The 19,877-nt window shown below is 39.2% G+C and overlaps 1 protein-coding gene across 7 annotated transcripts; it reads right to left on the minus strand.

Annotated features, from left to right (window-relative positions):
- Positions 1-53: 53 nt before the first annotated feature.
- fitm1l (fat storage inducing transmembrane protein 1, like) lies at positions 54-19,647 on the minus strand. 7 transcript variants are annotated; one of them, XR_006406568.1, is made up of 7 exons: positions 15,791-18,203; positions 14,939-15,003; positions 10,608-10,852; positions 4,903-4,956; positions 2,983-3,161; positions 435-1,323; positions 54-349 (listed from the first exon to the last, which is right to left on the minus strand). XR_006406568.1 is itself a non-coding variant. In XM_044368971.1 (7 exons), the coding sequence occupies exons 6-7, from the start codon at positions 3,159-3,161 to the stop codon at positions 642-644; spliced, it is 861 nt and encodes a 286-aa protein (XP_044224906.1). In that variant the 5' UTR covers positions 4,903-4,956; positions 10,608-10,852; positions 14,939-15,003; positions 15,791-15,864; positions 19,630-19,647; the 3' UTR covers positions 54-641. The 7 variants fall into 7 exon arrangements, 6 of the variants coding, with proteins under 6 accessions (XP_044224906.1, XP_044224903.1, XP_044224908.1 ...); XM_044368971.1 differs by adding an exon at positions 19,630-19,647 and having other exon boundaries at positions 54-1,323; positions 15,791-15,864; XM_044368968.1 differs by having other exon boundaries at positions 54-1,323; positions 15,791-18,204.
- Between the last annotated feature and the right edge of the window lie 230 nt (positions 19,648-19,877).

A 19,877-nucleotide genomic window follows, 5' to 3' on the forward strand; every position in this document is an offset into this window, starting at 1 on the left:
GCTTGTTGTTTTAAACCATTTTAATGTGATGGCTGTCTGGAAAGTAAAGAGAATTACATGAAAAGCATTTTAATCACTGTATTTGTAGTTTCAGAATACAACTGACAAAATGCATCTGAACAAAGGAGGAAAAACTGATCTTGCACCAATGTCTTAACCAGTTCTCTGTAGTTAATCAACCATCTCACCAATGCTAAAGAAGACACTGACAAGGAAGCAAATGGACCTTTTGGTTGCAGTCTTTTAGTCTTTTTTATCATTCATTACCCAAGTTCTCCATTTATTTTTTTAAGTATTGGGTTGACCGGTAACATACCCATCAAATTCAGTAGCTGTTCATCTCTGTATCCCAAATCTTAACTGTGGGTTCAGTAAAGTTAGGTTTTCTCAAACCAAACTCTTCCAGCTTGGATCCAAATAACAATTGTTGTCACATACATTGGGCATGTATTTGGATTGGCATGCAGTAGAAAAGACACATTTTATTCAAACGCCCAAGTCCATAGTGTTTTGTTTGAATTAATAAAAGGACTGCTGTGATATATCCTTTGAGAAATTGTTAAAACATTAATAATGTGAGATGTGACAACAACAAACACAACTGGACAGGTTTGGATTTTCTACTACCTTGACTTTGTGATTTAAGTCTTTGTGCCAGTGTGATCTTGGCTCAGATGTCCGTCCTCGGTCGCTTCAGTCTTAATGTTGAGCAGTCCCAGTCCAGGTCTCCCGGGGCAGTACCAGCTGGGCCCCAGACGGTACCAGCCCTGGTACAGTCCCCTCCAGCTCAGACAGCCAAGAGCGCCCCCTAACAGCTGGGTGGGGAACTGAGGGAAGTAAGCTAGGAGACAGAGCAGCAGAAAGATCCAGAGCCAGAGCAGAAGAACACAGAACAGGAAGAGGATCCTCAGAGGGGCGTCTGAAAACCCACCCAAACTCAGATAAGGACCAAAAACAGCAGTTTCCTCTGCCAGCAGCAGGCAGCAGAGACAGAGGAGGAAGACATCTTCTGAAACTTCATATCCCCTCCACAACATTCCAGCTTTGAGGCACTCCGACTTGCTCTCCCCTTCCCGTAACACCAAGAGAGGTTGGCCGTTGGTGGCCTCTTGGCTGTTGACTAAAGGTTCGTAGCAGCTTCCTGTGGCGTTCTCCAGAAGGTCCAGAAGTTTGCAGAAACCAAGCCACAGTCCGCCAGCAACCCCGAGCCGGGAGAGGTGCCGGACTGAGAGAGAGAGGGAGCGGCGGATGGAGAAGGAGAGGAGGAAGACAAAAGAGCCGACAAAGACGCAGGTCCAGCCCCAACCAGAGCGCAAAAACATCCTGGAAGAAGAAGATTACCAAAATGTTTAAATTCTTAAGTAAAGACTACCCAAAGGCACTCTGAATGATGCTGGAGAGGGATGTTTTTCAAAAGGAAACACCATAGTTTTCTTGGGTTATGTAGACTTACTTTTGAGAAACATAGAGAGATGTTGTCCTCCACCATAGTGTGTTAGGGTTAGGTTAATAATGTGCCATTAATTTGAACACTTTGAGGTGTAAAAATACTGCATATAAAAGACCAGGATCCAACATATCAGAAATTATCTATTGTACTAATTTTACTATTGGTCTTCATTCTGTCAAAATCAAAAAATGCACCATTGTGTTTGCTAAAGAATTTAGACTTTTAACAACAAATTTTCTGGAGATTTAAGTAAGCACAAACCAGCCATTTTAGAAGTTAAGCTGTGTCATAATCATTGACTGTGTATAAATATGTATATATACTTATATACAGTCAATGATCATAAAACATTCTACATATAGATGTGAAGAAAGTTTTAGTATGTGTTGCATGCATACTGGAAAAATACTAGTCATAATAATTGTGGGCAATGTTCAGGGAAATTACTTTGGATCATTTTCCTTTCTCTTTGTTAAAGCCACATAATCATCAGTATTTTTTATATAATCAATGGGTCAAATGACTATGATGTAAGAAGGGATCACTTGTAGTGACAAACACAATGATTTGACACAATCGATAATATAACAAGCTTTTAAAATACAACACATTGTTAAAGATGAAACCAGTGGTTTCCAACCTTTTTGGCTTTTGACGTCTCACAAAAAGCAGTGTGTAGTCGGGGTCACATTTCACATGTCTATGAGTTGTTAACAGCTCCACCAAATAGTGATTTTTCCCTCTAAACGTCTCACATGCTTTCATTTCAATAAATGTTCAAATGATCCAATATTTCACCAAAAATCAAAGATTAGAGAAAAAAGTCCAAAAACTGAAAACAGATTTGTGTATCAGAACTTTTTTCTTCTTTCCTCTCCCATTAATCATCTCACGACCCCTCAGATTTATTTGGTGACCCCTAGATTGGGAACCATTGGACTAAACAAGCTAATTGTGTATAAAGTAGTTGAAACTAGCTCCACCTCCAGCAGCTACAACAGTAACATGCTGCTCTAACACTGATGCTTCAGTATTAATAATCTAATGATGTCATATATAATAATATATCAGTCAGAGGGACCAAACCACTACTTTTAATACTTAAGTAGGATTTTTCATGCAGGGATTTACTTATAATGGAGTATTTTTACATTGCTGTATTTGTACTTTTACTAAGTAAAGGATCTTAATACTTCTTCCACCACTGATATTAATACCTATATAGTGTAGAAGTGGGACTACTGATGGTATCCAGAAGCTTGGTCACATCTGAAGTGAAACTTCTGAAAGTGGCAAATACATCAGTAGGTTTAGTTTTATAACGACAAACTGAAATTATTCTGGTGTTCCTCTGACAGTTTCACACAGAGGAGGAAGATGTATTAAATGTGAGATGCATCTTGTCCAAGCTTCACCAAACCAACCAATCAAAACACTGACATGTCCTCAAGAGCCAGAGGCAGTTTGTTTGAACAGTAACACACAGGGAAGGTATGAGACATGTTACCAAAGTAGACAGGAAATAGCCTCACCTGTAGAGGAAGTGGCTTCTCTTGGCAAAGACGCTGTGCTGGGAGACCCAGAGGCTCAGTGCGGGGCCGAACATCACCACTGCTGACAGAAACAGGTGGAAGTGCTGCCGGAACAGAGTGTTACCCAGGAAGCGAGCAGCCAGGTCCGTCAGGACCACCAGCACCATGTTCAGGATCATCTGGACACAGAACCAAAACTGACTGGATCTCAATTTATATTTATACCTGAAACTGGACTGCTGGCTGTAAAGGCAGCAGTGTATTTGTTTAGATTATCCACCTCAGACCTTACAGCATGCACTGTTTCATGTGATAAGGCTTGAATCCCGTGTAGACTAGTAACAGTGGATTACTTCTGTTGCATATGGGAACAATTTAGCATATTATGTAAAACACAAGACTCTGCTCATGTGCACAAGAACAACCCCAAAGACCACAACAGAAATGGTTGGAATGTATCAATCTATACACACTAAATCATAATTTTTTAAAGACTAAGATATGATCCATTGATGCATCAATAGAAGATTAATCCGGATCCTGCTGAGATCCAAAGCTGCAGGCTGTGTAGTAAAAGAGTTGAAATCCACTGCTGTGACTCAGCTAGCTGCTACAGTTGGGCATCCATGCGTAGAGTGTGTTCTGCATAACATGAATGAAATGACAGCTGGCCTCTAGCATTCCACAGACTCCAGATATGTGCACACTGTGAAATCCAACCCTGAAATTCTTCAATCACAGTAGGCACTACTGTATGCTGTATCTGCTGGTGTCGTCACTGTAGTTTAGTTGCCACTGAGGCACTAAACTGTGCCTCACTGTTGTCTGCAACCACCCTCCAAAACACATAACTTGTTTGGCTGTAGTGTGTTTTCTTGCAGCTTCAGAAAGGTGAGTTGAGCTTCAGTCTCCTCTGACCTTGTGTGGCAGGTTTCCACGTGTCTCCTTCCTGTGCTTTGTTGTGGAATTGTCATTGGCCACCGCTGTATTGGTTCTGCGAAAACGCGACGACTGCCACTAAATTCCGCTCAGCGATGGCCAGCAGTCCGAGAGCTGTAGCTTCAGAATACCTCCCGTCTCCAAATTATCTCCACAGTAACTGTAGCTTCTCTGCTCCTCTCTCTGTCATTGACACCCACCCTCTCCAACACACACACACACACACACACATAAAAATACAGAGTATGTTCTCACCCTGTCATATATCTCCTGGGCCTTGAAGGTGTCATATTGCTCCTACTGAGACGGTTGAAGGGTACAGAAGGGTTGAACCAATAACACTGATTCGTCTGTGATATTATGGATATAACAGGGGTTCTGAATAATCTTGTATTAATTCCTGACAGAGTTACAGGCTGAGAGTAAGCAGGGCAGCTCTGATAACCAGTGTTACAGAGAGTCATGAATTAAAAGTGTCAACAAATGAGATGTAATTTGTCGCATCATGTGTGTGTTCATGTGTATTAATAGCAGTAACCTTTGTACTGTATCTGGGCCGAGACTCAGCTGCTGCAGCAGTCTGTGTCAATCAATGCATGGCAACACACTCATGGTCCACTCAGTTTCATACAGTTTCTATAGCTGACCCTTACCAATGCGATTATCAACAAACCATGTTGTCACTTTAAAGCTCCTCCTGCACCTTTCAACTTATGCATCCTACTGTATGTGTAACAGTTTAAAATGTAGGGGTTTCAATGACAAAACCAAGACAGTCAGTGTGGTCAGGCCATAATGGGCTTTTATTAAAACTAGTTAAAAATCTATGAAACAATAAAACCAAAGCTAGAGAAGGGAGCTGATACAGTCATACTGCTGCCTGGTGTCCACCAACCACAGTGAGAGGGACTGGGAGTAACAACAAAACAGACAACACTACAGACAAAAGAATCAGTGACTAAATAATGTGGCATCACATACCCCAAAGTATCACAGCTGACTGAATTCCCAACTGCTCCAACACCAACCGCAGTACTAGAAAGAAAACAGAACTAAATTTAAACCTAAAAGCCAGTGCTGCCTGTAAAAACACATTATCAGCACTAGTAGAGCTGGCTCAAGGTTAATATGATTAAAATGGATTCTACAAATCTAATGTTCTTACTTTGAGCCTGGTATTAAGACTACCTTTCTCTTTTTTCTTTAGCAAACCTAAAATCAGGACAGGACACATTAAAGCATTAAAAACACAAGTACCTCAGGATGCCTTTGCACCCCTACATTACCCAACGTTAAGGCCCCATTTACACCTGGTATTAACATGTGATCTGTATCTGGATACTTTATCTGGATAATGACATCCAATCCATGGGTCTTTGCATTTACACCTCCAAACGTGGTCTGGCTGATCCGATCGCACTCCGATCACAATGTGTTCTGAGTCTATTCACACCTTGTATTAATATGTGTTTTTCCTTGTTCAGGTAACATATCCAGATACAGATCACATTATAATGGCAGGTGTAAATGAGGTATAAAAGCGTACAAGGTGATAATATAATTTAAAAACATATAATAAAGGCACCCAGGCAGCAGCAGGAACAGGGACAATCACACAGAGTGCAGTCAACTGGCAGCACCCTCACACCTGTGCTCACTGACCCAGTTATCACCCGATCCCTCTGCTAGGCCCGCCCCTCCTCAAGGACCTGTGTCCCCTGCTACATACAGTATGTCTCACACCAAGTCTAAAAATATAGTCTATCTACATTACTTCATGCTAATAAGAAATAGAATAATAAGGCTGTAGTGTTTAGAGCTTGTATCAGCAAGCTCTACATGTATAGGACTAATATGAGTTAGTGAGTTATGATGGCTTCAGTCAGCACTGGAGTCTTTCTTCCAGAAGTTGCTAGGTTTCATCTGAAATTACCTGTGCTGAGTAACTACCAGGTGTAGCTTCATTGGTCATGTGAACCCTCAATTTTTCCAGAATTCATAACAAATTAGCAACACTTAAAGGAAAAGTTTGACATTTTGAGAAATAAGCTCTCTTGCCAAGCGTTAGATGAGGAGATTGATAGCACTCACATGTATGCTAAGTATGTAGATTTACAGTTTTATGTGCCAGACTATTTCTTGACCGGTAAATGATTTTGTTACCGTTGGACAGAGCCAGATCAGCTGTTTCCACTCTTTGTTTTATGTTAGCTGGCTGCTGGTAGTAGCTTCACATTTACTGCACAAATAGTTGAACTATTGCTTTAAGGTAGTGTAGAACTAGATAATGTAGAAACTGGTCACTTAGACATCTATCTGAAGTCTAATTGTTGGATCTAAGCCATAGTCAAAATCTATCCATTAAAGTGCTAGGAGGTCCTGGGGGAGGCAATGAGCTGCTGTGCCCCTGCCTGGCAGGTAATCCAGCCGCGTTGACAGGGTTGATTTTCTCAAACATTACTATCAAATACACTGGTCACAAGATTGCATGTAAAAGCTATGATCCATCCTTCATTTTTCTCCTGTCAAAATAGAAATTTGCCAAATGTTTCCATTTTGTTTTGTTCTTGCAATACGGTGCTGTCATGTTATAGCTGTTTATTTACCTCAGATGTCACTTTTCCATTAATTTTCTGTAGGTATTTCTCCCTGCTTATAGTACCTGGACAGCTGTATGAGACACTGTTGGCAGGTGTAATAACAAACATTTGTTGATGTGAAAATTGTGGAGAACATCACTTTGATGATAGATGACAGATGTAGATGTATCTTTATTGCAGTTATTGTTTTTAAAATTCTTTTTCTTTCCTCACTACTGTAATCCTAAATCTCAATATCAAAATGTGAAATGTATATAAAATTATGCTTTATGACAGATTTACATTAATTACTTTTTGTGTGTTTTTCTCCATGTTTGTGTTGAAAAATGTTTCAGACAGATGTAGGTTAGATACATCTGTATGTATGTTATATATATGTGTGTGTGTGTGTATTTTAATTGTGTGACAACTGAAACATTGATTAAAATGTGTGTAATTCAACATTAGGCAGATTCCTTTCATTTATTTTTTCATATTACTGTTGTCTTTCTTCTAACCCTGACTGTGCTTTGTATTTCTGACATGTCTGACTTAGCTGAACTCTCATGTCTGTCTATCACTTTCTGTTTTGAACCTTGTGTTCTTTGACCAGAAATAAAGGTTGGCCTTCTTTTAAAGTGTCAAATGTCTCCCTTCTCTCGTTCCAACTGCAGGAAGAAGTTGAGCAGCCCAGTTGTGTTCACATCTCTTAACTTACACGCAGCATTTGATCAACTAATCACTGCATTTATTACATCACCTAAAAATTACAAGTTGTAACTGCCAGTGTATGTTGCAGGAGTAAAGAAGGGAGAACACAGTTAACCTTCTTTCAGAAAGCTTAAGACATGGCAGCATTTTTTCTACACAAAAGTATCTGAAGTTAGATTTGTGACCAATCTATGATTAACTTTCAATACTTCCACACTGAATGGCCATGCCTTTTGGATATTCCAAAAAACTGCAGTTTTTACTTGCATTGGTGTCTAATGAAAGTTTTCTTCACTGTTTAAGTGAATAAACGTAAACTAAACGTAAAGATAGACCTCTTAAAGTAAATTTAAGAGGTCTATCAGTATAATTTGTCCTCCACTGCTACATCCCCTCACTCTGCAGCCAGACTTCACATAAACATGAGTGTAAAGCCATTCTAGCAGCTCTGTGAGGTTGTACTCAGGAATAGCAGTGCTTTGTATGAAATGTCATGGCAATCCATCCAGTCGTTTTTGAGATATTTTAGTCTGAACCAAAGTGGTGCACAGGCCAACAGACTAGCAGCCACCCCAATAGCCATACTGCTAGCACTGAAAAAATAAATGAATATATAATAATAATGATAATAGCAGTGTACACACAGTGACCACACAGTTACCTAATCTGTTAACTCTGCAATAGATCCTGCCTTTGTGTAGCTGATCATATTCAGTTTTTCTTTACATTATCAGGTAAATGTTTATTAAGACTTATAGTAATTTTGGAGGCTGTAGGACTGCATTATGTTAAAAGGTTTTTCTAATGTTTTGTTCCTTACATGTATGTAAATGGGAGTAGAAAACACATTGGAAACACCTTTCATTATGATGCATTCTGATGCAAACATAAATAGGAGCAGGAAGATGACCAGAGTTGAATGAAGTCACAGTGTCAATAGGAACTGACCAATAAGGTAAATGTAGGATGACTACAGCGCTGATGTATTGGACTTTACTGTACATTGCACAAGAACATATATTTCTCTGGTCATTGAGTGTATGGAGAGTTTTGCTCAAAGTAGTCATGGCTGAATGGCGTTATATGCTGAAGGAAAATGCATAAATAAGAACTGTGCATGGGTTCAGATGGTGAAATAAGAATAGTAAGAGAATGTAGAGCATCTCCACCTCTCTCTCACTGCAGGTTTGATTCATTACAAAGCTTGTAAGTCAACAGGTTGAGGAGACCCTTACATCATCAGTGGAGGTATAATTCAAGTGGAGGCCAGCAATTAATGTCATCAAGTTGATTTTCTCATGTGAGGCATATACACAAACATAACATGGAGTGGATCTATTGATCAGTGTAGTGCAACAGCACCTCCAAGAGATAGATTAATGTCTTACCCAATATACTGAGGCACCATCCACACAAATAACATTTCTGCAGAGCTGCTGACATCTACAGGCATTAGAGAGATGTTTCATATGTTGGCTTGGAAGCAGACCAATGCTGCCAGTGTGACTAATATCCAACCATAAAATGTCAACAAGTTAGACACGTCATGTTGGACAGTTAATTCTGTCCAATATCATTTGTAATTGTGAGCCTTGATATATTTTTGGTTTCTAATGGTGTAACTCATCACACCACTGACTATGTACCCAAGTGATACATCTATAAATTCACTCACTGACTTTAGACCACAAACAGACATAATGTGATCAATAGTTTATTATATATTCCAGCCCCTCTCAGTTTAAACTCTGTAAATGGATTGAGTTATATGCATGAGACCGTTTCTTCCTCCTGAATATTTTCATGTATTCATGAAAAAAATACTGCCACTGTGTGGATCAACTGTGACATTACAACACAGAGGAGTTTTAGTTTAGTCTCATGTAGTTTAACGGAGTATATCACATCATATATTCCCACCTTAAAGTGGGTAACAAGGTGATATTAAACTCACAGTACTCCAGTTCTTATTTTTATATTTCTCAGTGTAACTGTAAACAGGGTGTTACTGTAAATGAACAGGCATGCTCAGCCAGGCTACTCAGTACGGTATTCGTCAACAGGTCTTCACTTAAAGAAATCAGCTCTGTTATAAATTAATCCAAGAAGTGGGTACAACTTTCCCAGTTGGAAATGTACAGTAATATGTTCATACTTGCTTTCCAAGAATGTTATTGAAACCTGATCTAACACGTGTTGGAAGACAGTACACCTGCTGTAGTTCTCTTGAAGGCAGCAACTGATGGCTAAGGATAAGGGCTGTCGGGTCTGACGAGTCCTGTGTCATGTTGCACCACCATGACCGCAGACTCAGACTGTGGTGTGAACATTAAGTGATGGTTTGGTTTGATGGACATCCTAACAACATACACAGTGTTCAATAAATACATGTAGATGGATGTTTTGATGATGGAGGTTACCTAATGTCATCGCAGTCCAAGAACATACATTCATGGCCACCATGTACCATAACTGATGTAAAATGATGCTTGTGCTGATTCTACCAAGTGAAAGAGTGGTGCAAGCATAAATTGAAGATCATTCAGATGACATGTTAATGATCTTTCCCCACAGTCCTGATATAAGTGCAAAAAATGATCATTTTCAAGTATTTTATTTTCTAAAGGCCAGGATTGCTCAAACCTACCGTATCTGTTAGAGATCCAAACAATATTAGCTCACCTCATCCTTTCCCTGCTGACATCTAGAAACTGCATGTCAAATACAATATTTTTTTTCTTCTTCTCAGAACTTCTTTTCAACACTTCTTTATGCAATCTAAGGGCTTAATAAATGTCATCCACATCTTGTTTCTGTTTTGGCATGCTTCATTTTATTCGGGGCATTAATTAAAGTCCCCCTCCACTCAAAAATCTGTTTTGTTTATTGTTACTTCACTTACATGTTTGAGCATCTCCGTGTAGAATGATGTATGTGCAGAGTTTGTTTTTACATTCATCTGCAGGAAGTGGAAAGTTTGTCTGAGCTCATTGAAAATCTGATTTTAAGAGCCTACTAGCATGATTTGTCACATCACAACTAGTTTGGAGCCTATCCTGGTCAAATATTCTACTTACACAAGTATGATGTGGAAACTTGGAGCCTCTAGTGCACAAACATTGAGAATGGAGTTTCAGTGAAGTAAGAGACATCTTGTGTCCAGCAGGAAAACTTCTGAAATTAAATATTTTTACATATTCATAGATTCTGGAAATGTTCATGAGGGAGAAGGAGTAGATGTAATTTTGAGGATTTTTAACGTGGTAATTGTACTTTTTTTGTGGAAAAAAACATATCAGATACACATTATTGTTCCAAGAAGAGTATTTTTATATGTCTAATTACATGTCTGGAGGGGCTCATTAAATAAGGCAGGCTGATGCACCACATACTCACACCTCCCATGTGCTGTTCCTCCCAGTGCAGATCAAATCCATCAAAGGGCCTGGTATCTGTGTGCTGTCCAGGCAGCCAGAAAAGCTGTCAGCCGTAGAATCTCACCTCTAATCCTCCATAAAACATTGACTGACAACACAAACAGCTGTCTGCTTGATCAGCTCTGCCCTTTTCCTCTGCTGAAAATGTTCCAAAACAAAGAGCCAAACAGGATGGGCTTGCTGGAGGCCTCGTGTTCATTTTTACTGGAAGACAAAAATATCTCTACATGTTAAACTTGCCAACAGAACTGAATTCGACAATTACAACATACAGTCAAACTTTTCATGTTGGGTTGACTGCTATCCATACAATCAAAACTCATTACTCCTAGCAATATAAAAACAAGAGTAGTATAAAACCTTGTATGGCTTAAATAAAGGCACCAGTCAAAAGATGACTGAGAGAATGAACAGAAATAACAACTCTATCAGTGCAAGTTCTTTGTCTCACCATGGTGGTTATTTTTTCCCCATGACTGGATCTGTGCATGGTTCAATTCTAGTAAAAGTGAGACCTTATCTCCCTGCCTGCTCTCAGGATGGAAATACCACTGATAGTGTGACCAGTAAACAGGCTCAGTTTGTGAGGGTCAGGCAAGGTACCAAACAAAAGGTTTATTAATATCCATCACACCCACAAACTGCACACATGCTCAATACCAAAATGATGAGAGAACAGTTGTGCTTTCTATGGATAGAGCACTCACCATCCCACTGGACTGGGAGAAAGTTGGTTTAATATATAACACATGTTCCCAGTATTTCTTTTCATGATAGGATATCTGAGCGGGTAAATGATGGATTAGTAGCACATGAAAGAAGTAGCTATAATTGCATACCCCCTGCTTACCAGTCATTTCCTGTGAGCAGATTCATTTCATTCCTATATTGTAAACTATTAGGACAAAAACAGTAAATCCATGGCTTCTAATGTCATTTGGTGTAAACGTTGTGGGTGTATGTGATGTGCTATTGTGTGTAGCTTTTTGTATTATGTGTCCTGTGTATTTTTTTCTCTGTACTGTTTGTTATTGTGCTGTTATATGTTTTAATTGTGACCTGTTAAAGGGACTGCAGATGAAAATAAGCTATAAGCTAACTCTGGTACAGTACATCAAATGGTAACATTTATGTTTAACACTGAACATGGTCCCAATAAATAGACAAGACAAGACTTGGTGGGATTATAATCCCATTTATTTCGTATTGCAATTTAATTGACTTAAAACTCTCTCAAAGCTCAGAAATTTAAAATGCTGCTATTGAAAAGTTTGCTGTAAATCAACTCTTCATTTTCCTGATAAGAGGTCTGCTTTGAACCAATCAGCCAGCAGCCAAAACTTGTGCGAAGAAAAAGTTACATTTGTGAATGGAGAGCAGAAGGAAGACTGTGCTGTGGTAAACAAGTACAAATTGATAAAGGCAACACAAATAGGTCCAAAATGACACAAAAACCTGAACTGTGTTTGACATTTGAGGCTGAACCTGGACATTTGAAGGAGACACTAGGGCTTAAGCTAGTTGAGCTGAGTAATATTGCTAACATGAAATTAAAGCTGCAACTAATGATTATTTTCATTATCAATCTGTTGATATTTATCTCGGTTAATCAGTTAGTTGTTTGGTCTATAAAATGTATATAAAATTTTTATGGTCTATAAAATATGGTGAAAAATGTCGATCACTGTTGTCCACAACCAAAGATATTCGGTTTGCTAAGACTAAAGAAACCATAAAATATTCACATTTAAGAAGCTGGAATCAGGGAATTTTGAATTTCAAAACAGTTAATCAATTATCAAAATAGTTGATTAATTTTCTGTCCATCAACTGATCACTTAATCGACTAATTGTTGCAGTTCCACATGAATTCAATGAGCCCCAAAGACAATCAGTATGTTGATTGAGGAACTCATTACCTAAATGTTGTGTTGTAAAAAAACTAATAAACCATATGCAATGACCACATTTACAGTAGGTTACCACTCCCAGATGCCTATATTGCAGAAATACCAGTGATTAACATGGTAGTGTTGGTTTAATATATCTTCTAGCCACCAGTAGCAGCACTGAGTCATTCCACTCTCTGAATGAGGACAAAATCTTGCACAATCTTTGATTATTCATGATTTGTATTGTCAAGGTCACATGGTTGTCAATTTTCCTATTGATTGATTGCTGAATGTCAAGAAGGAGGGTCTAATCTAATATAAGCCTGTCAGAGGGCAGACAGCAAAAATGAGAAGAGAGTGAGAGGAGGGGAAGGAGAAGCAAATGCAAGAAAGTTGTCATGCAGCAGAGAGTGAGAAACTTTTGTCTATGAAGTATTTTGTTTAGTTTCTGTCTCTGTCTATTTGTTAACCTTAATGAAATTAATACAGAATATTTAAAATGACATAAAATTATGTATTCTATTTATGTTAAAATAATGATAAAATTGATCAAAAAAGTAATCAATATTAAATTTATAAATGTGCCTTTGATTGCCATTTTACAGATCACTGTCTGCATGACAATTACACAATAAGTTCAACTAGTTAACAACCTAAACAAACAATGTTTTATTATCTAGATTCCATCTCTCAACTTATTTTTCCACCTCAACCTTATCATATCACCTGAAGCTAGCTCTAGAAAAAAACATCTTTATACTTTATAAAGTGCATACATTCCCACTGTACATTCTGTTTTTATATAGACCAGTTTTAGTTGTGGGAAATATTCTAAGTATGTTTTAGTGTCTAGCTAGTTGAATCGATGTCTGCTAATATGGGTCCTGTGCCAGTGTTAATGCACTTGGCAGGGGATTAAAAAAAATAATAAGTTCAGTGTAGTACACTATGTAACACTACACATTTTTACAAGCATTCCATATTTGTCTAGTAGTGAGTGACTACTAGCCTGCTGTTAAATATTAATGCAGCGAAATGAAAGCATTACCTTTGGTGAACAGCACATAATCATTTGTTAAGGACTTAAAACTCAAAGTGTAGGACTTGGGACTTGAGTGCTAAAACTTCAGACTTCTGACTTCCAAATACACAGTGGCTTTAGTGATTTATAACTACAAAATAAATGGTAATTTGGCAAATCCTATAACACTCATGTATGTTTAAAGTAAGACAAGTAGGGACACTAGGGTTTATGTCTGTAAGGTAATTAAAATCTCAAATTTGTGATCACTTCAGAGATACTGTCCTAACATGAATGTAGCTGACTGAAGCCAGGCATTTCCTTCAAGTGTTAATGTTTGAAGAACTGTTCCTGAACAGCTGATGTGTATATGATAGAATCTGGCTGCAGACAAATTTTAAATTTCATCACTCAGTATTCATTTCTTTGAAGTGTGTCCATCTATGTTAGCTGTATTTCATCAGGAGGTCATGACAGAGCTGTCACTGAAGTGTCAGTAGTGGTTGCTGACAGGATGCCAACCACATGTAGCTTGTCAAGCCCACAGTGTATACAATAGACATAAAGCCTGGCTGCGCTAAGCATGCAGTAAAGAGACAAGTGTTGATTTACAGGTATCACCCAACCACTTAACCTTAAGGGAGGAGTGATCTGAAAACCAATTAGCACTTGGTGACAGTGTGCAACATCTTTCTAGCTAATTTATACCAAAATAATAGTAGAGGCAGAGTAGTTTGAGAAATTTAAACAACTTCTGGTCAAGCACATGTACCAATAGATATAAATATTCATTTGGTGGTATGATTTTGCTGCGGGGGCTTCTTTGTACTGCAGTAATAAATAACAATAGCATAGAATGCACAGATATATAAATGATTTATAACTAGGGGACATTGCACATAAACCCCCAGTAGGAATTAACTGCTACATAAAGATCCTCCACGGTGCTTCCAAACAGAGCATGACTAAAGGCTTTTGCAGTAACAGCATTCACAGAATGAATGCAACCATCAAGGCCTTTAAATAGACTAAGCAATAAGTCTACTGAGACGTGACGGGTGTGGCAGGCTAGCTATTGGCTACCAAGAATAGCAACTTCTAACATGCTGCCTGAACTCATTATTTTTGTAAGGTATTATTTATGTAATGAATTTAACCATGATTGACATAGACATGACAGGATAGCTCTGCTCTGGGGTATGGTCAATGTAGCTGTCAATGTAGCTTTCATGCATAACAACAGGAAATACACAGCACATTAATTGCATGTAGAGAGAATTTTCAGTAACCCTGAACACAACACAAAGTCTAACCAAACATCAAGTCACAAAGTGTGAATGATTGTTTGTCTATGTGTGAGTCCTGTGATAGACTGACCTGTTCAAGGTAAACCCTGCCTTTCCCCTGATGACATCAGGGATAGCCTCCAGCCCACCACGACCCTGCAAAGGACAAGCAGGTATAGATGATGGATGGATAATGACCGCTCTTTGGGTCATTATCCAGAGCTCATGACATTGGTAAGGGTTCGAACATACTACTAGTAATTGAGAGTTTTCACTTGGGGCTCATTTCACATTTCACTTCACTACACTGCACCAACAGGATGACCCCAAAATACTTGAATCTCCTTACTGGTGTCACGAACTGGCTCAGAGTCAGTGACAAAGAAGGGAATCACACATGAATAAAACTTTTAAAAATTAGATTTATTATTAACTTAATATAAAATTTAATAATGTTAGTCAGTTAAAATCAGTCATGAATGCAATGTATGGATGAGTGAAGTATGTGATGCGTGCAAGCAAAGCAAAACAAAACAAAACCAAAATCTAGCCCATCTGGCTGGTGGAGGCCTGGAAGGAAGAGAGAGCAAGAGGTTAACAAGAAGACACCTAAGTAGGCTGGAGGCCTAAATTACCCAGGTGCAGGTAGATCCCCGACATCCTCTCCAACCCCACCCACTGGCTCCTGAGCCAAGAAGCCAAAGCAACCTCTTAAGCAAAAAGGCAGAGAGAGGGACATCACACCCTCCCCCTTAAAAAACTTCCAGGTCCACCATACAACTGAAAACTAAAGCAAACACAGGCCATTGTTCATGTCAGCCATTTAAATCTTACATTTATGTAGTTATGTTATTATTTGATGACACTCATGTTTTCCTTTGAGTTATGTTTACCAGACTGCATTTCCATAGTCAATATATGTGCACCAATCATGTAAACAAACCATCTCAGCCAAGTCGTTTTGACATCCTCCATGCTCCAACCAGTCACCCAGTCCCACCTCAGCAGCCTTGGATCCTTGGGAGCAAATTAAGAGGCAGATTGAATAGGAAGAGCAGATGAAACAGAGGGATAAGCAAACAAATACAAGGGCATTTGAAGGCATCAGGAAGAACACCTCTTCAAATATCAGTGTTAGGGCCAATATGTAAGGTTGTAAGAACAGCCATCTAAAAACACTGATGGATTTTTGCAGGGAACATGAGAACAGTGGTAATAACCTGTGACGCCAAGTATGCTTGAGTGTCCAACAAGGTTGTCTTCAACTAGACAAAACATCAGCAATGCCTTGTCCTCACGAAATCCCAGCTATCAAAACCACAACGCTGGAACTGAAGACACTAAACCAAGGTAGCAATACAAAAGGTTCCTCTAACCAAAATCACCAAGGCTTACAAGCCAAAGAGGAACTTTCTACACGACCAAAACTCATACACAACCAAAGCCAAACAGAAGCATGAGCTGTAGCATCTTCTACCAAAGTTGCCAGACTCAAAGTTGTGACACTCAACATTACAAAAAGGTAAATATCTCACTGTAATACAAGTCCAGTTCCCCACTTCTCAACCAAACTGGGTACCTGTTCATCCCAAGGCATGCCTACTCATTCAACACCACTTTACAATATAAAATATTGTTTTTTTCACCAATTTTGGAAAGCAGGTGTAAATTTCTGGTAAAGACAGTCTATGGATTAGCAGTAGGAAAACCAGAAAATCACAGACTGTACATCCTACTGGCACAGTACAAGCCATTATTACCCCCTATGGGCAACCAATACAAACTCCCCCCAAAACACTTTAAAACACAAGTGCTGGCACCATAAATACAACACAAGGTATGGGAAAGCCACCATCAAATCCAGACCCTCCCCAACCCTGTCTATCTGCAACAAGAACCATCTAACTCCACTCAACCCTAATCTTCGTGCCACTATTTGTGGGGGGGTCTTATGCACTGCAAACCACTGGGGCAGAAAAGCAACTGGAAAATCAGCAACCTCTCTGCAGCCAGGGATGTGTTCCCGAGACAACAGCTCTACCCACGTTTGCAGCCACACTAAACATTTACATGACCAATCCCCTATTGGGAAAAAGCCATCCAAACCTACCAGGGGATTAATGGGTCAACAAAAATGGCTACCCCAACCCAGGCATTGTACTTCAAATGGCCCAACACTTGATTGATCACCTGATTTAAAGCACTTGAACTAAAACAGGCAAAACAAAGTTAGGTAAATATAACCAAAACAGGGGACAAGTGCTGTTCCTCCACTCCAAACCCCACCAAACAATTCCAACCCCAAAACCTGAATTCAGGGAAGAAAATAATATACAATTTCATGTGTGAAACCCCTCCACATTGGCTACAGTAGGCATGCTACCAAGGCCTACACACATGCCATGTGGATACCACGACATACTCAAGATTCTAACCATGTAAGGCCAACAAACAATCCTACAAAAAGCCAATTTGATTCAAATTTACAAAGGATTAGGTTTACCAAAGAAAAAGCCCTCATTTGTCACACTCAGGCAAGACTTTAAATTGATTAAAAAATTAAATTGGTCCCTGCATTGCTCCTCCTGAACCAGAGGCTCAATCATCTGCTGGAGCCTGGAGTGTCCCTGGGGTGGCTGAGCAGTGTGATACCTGATAATTGGAGCACACCCTTCCAAAAATGGGAACCATCTCCCTGTCTACCAATCTCCAACAGCCACACAACATTGAAGATTTGTCTCTAGGAAGACAGTCAAAAAACCTCCATAGCTGTAAGGGTCTCAGAGTGAATCTCATCCATGACATGGGGAAGGTTTCCTTTGAGTCTTCCGATTATGCCTCCTCCACAAAATCTGGCATGCTGGCCAGGTTTAGGAGATTGCCACATTTTTCACCTGACGGCATCCCCAGTCACAAGTTCCTCTCCACTTCTAAGAACAGGCTAGAAAGATCTCTGGCTCTCCTTCCTGAATATTCTGAGAGTTGGCCAGAACATCTTTGAACTCATCTCTGAACTCATCCCACATGAGTTCTTGTTTTCATGACTGCAGAAACTGCAGCATCTCTGGTCTTAAAGGCCTCCTTTTTCCACTTGACAGCTTTCCTCACTGCTGCTGTCCACCAGTGGGTTTTAGGATAATCATCTGGAGGCAGCAGCACAGATATGTTGATAAATCTGCAGCTTTCGATTTGAGAAGTGCTGCAGATAAAAGTGCTTCGCTTTTAACCTTCATTAAGTCACCTGAAAATGACACAAGACTGCAACAAAATAACCACAAACACCTCCTCACACATCAGACTGGTAGGTTATAACTCGATACTCTGACATAGATATTGGATCACTGAGGCTCATTAATCCTATGCATCACATCCTGTACAACTCTTTTTAAAACAGAAGAGGCATTTCATGTTTTATTCTTGAAATGTATCACAGTGCAAACGCTGCTATTACACATTCAAGATATAATGTGACCATTTATGATTTAAAGTACTGAAGAATTATGACAGAAATAGTGTCAGATTGAGGCAATTATACAAACAACTTCAATAAACTATTTTGTAATTTATCTCTATTATCATTGTAATAATTAACTGTTAATGTTGTCACTGTTGTGATGTTGTACAGTCACACTGTGCCACTCTGTACAAACCAGACAACAATATGATTTCCTGTAGAAGCTTCTTTCCATTTGTGAAAATACTGTTGGTATGCTTCACTGTGATTGGCACTGATGTTACTGAGCTATGAGACCAGGGATGTGAGTGGATGAGAATGTATTTATTAATCAGTACACCCCCTGATCTATATCCCAACATAAACCAAACTAGCAGCTGTGCTTGGAGACAGTCCGTGTGTCCAAGATCTACCACTTAGTGCAAGTTGTGCTTTCATGAATAAAATAGAGCCCTATGTCTCCAAAATCAAAAAAGATATAATGATCATTTTCTGCAAAGGTTGAAGAATTTGCAAACAAGGTCTCAGATGTTCCCAGTTCACCCTCACTACAGGTTTGGGTTTCAATTCAGCAGTTAACTGACCACCACCTGATGTGTCAGTGAACAAACTTTTCTCCCCCTCCTACCTGAAAGTCCAAGACATAGAGCAGAAGAAGCTGACCACTGATCTAACCTCATCTTCATGAAGTTGATAAAACTGTGTTTTCTATGGACAACCCATGACCAAGGATGGATGTTCGATACGAGAACCCCACCCAGGTTTATATATGGTATGCCATTCTTCCCAATCACCTCCTCCACATTTATCTTTCATGACCACATGCAAGTTAACTGGTCCAAATAAGGTGTTCAAATATCTTGGTGGTCACAAGTCTGGGTAAAAGAAATTCTGATGTCATGCTGAGATAGATTGTCAGATCAGGTCAGCTGCTGCTGTGATGAAGACCATGGTACCCAAGAAAGAAAAGGAATCTCAATGTGCCAGTGCTGAATCACTGCTATCCTACATTAATGTCTTCTGTGCATAGCTATGGAGTTGTACTGTTCGAGGCACAACTGACTGTAAGCAAACTCAGGAAATGTTCAATGGGCTGATCTCTCAAAAAGTTGAAATATTAAAAAAGTTGTTCTGATACAACCCCCTCTGTGATACATATTTTAATAATTATTTATTTTATTTTTGAGAAATAGATTTTCTGCTGATTTTTTTTCTTACCCAGATCTTTTTGGTTAAAAATCACATACCGTGTATTAGTGTGCAGCAGCAAAATTCATACATAAAATGTGTGGACAGGTAATTTTATTTTTTACCTAAGTAATTCATACCTTTCTTTTTACTCTCTGCCCTTCTTTTCTTCACCTCACAGGCAATAAATGGAATCTGGTTTCTGTCCACGATCAGTCCTCACTTGGAAAAAAAGAGACATGAGAGATGACAGAAAAAAGTGTGGGCGAGTGGCTATGCTTTGGGTGAGTCATGGATGAGTTATGCAGTAGAAAGTTCCTGGCATTGCTCCCAAAAAATCACATTATTTGGACGTGAGAGGTAGAGACAAATAAACAGAGAGGGCAGC

The sequence above is a fragment of the Thunnus albacares genome, chromosome 12 (genome assembly GCF_914725855.1).
Source record: "Thunnus albacares chromosome 12, fThuAlb1.1, whole genome shotgun sequence".
Lineage (NCBI taxonomy): Eukaryota > Metazoa > Chordata > Actinopteri > Scombriformes > Scombridae > Thunnus > Thunnus albacares.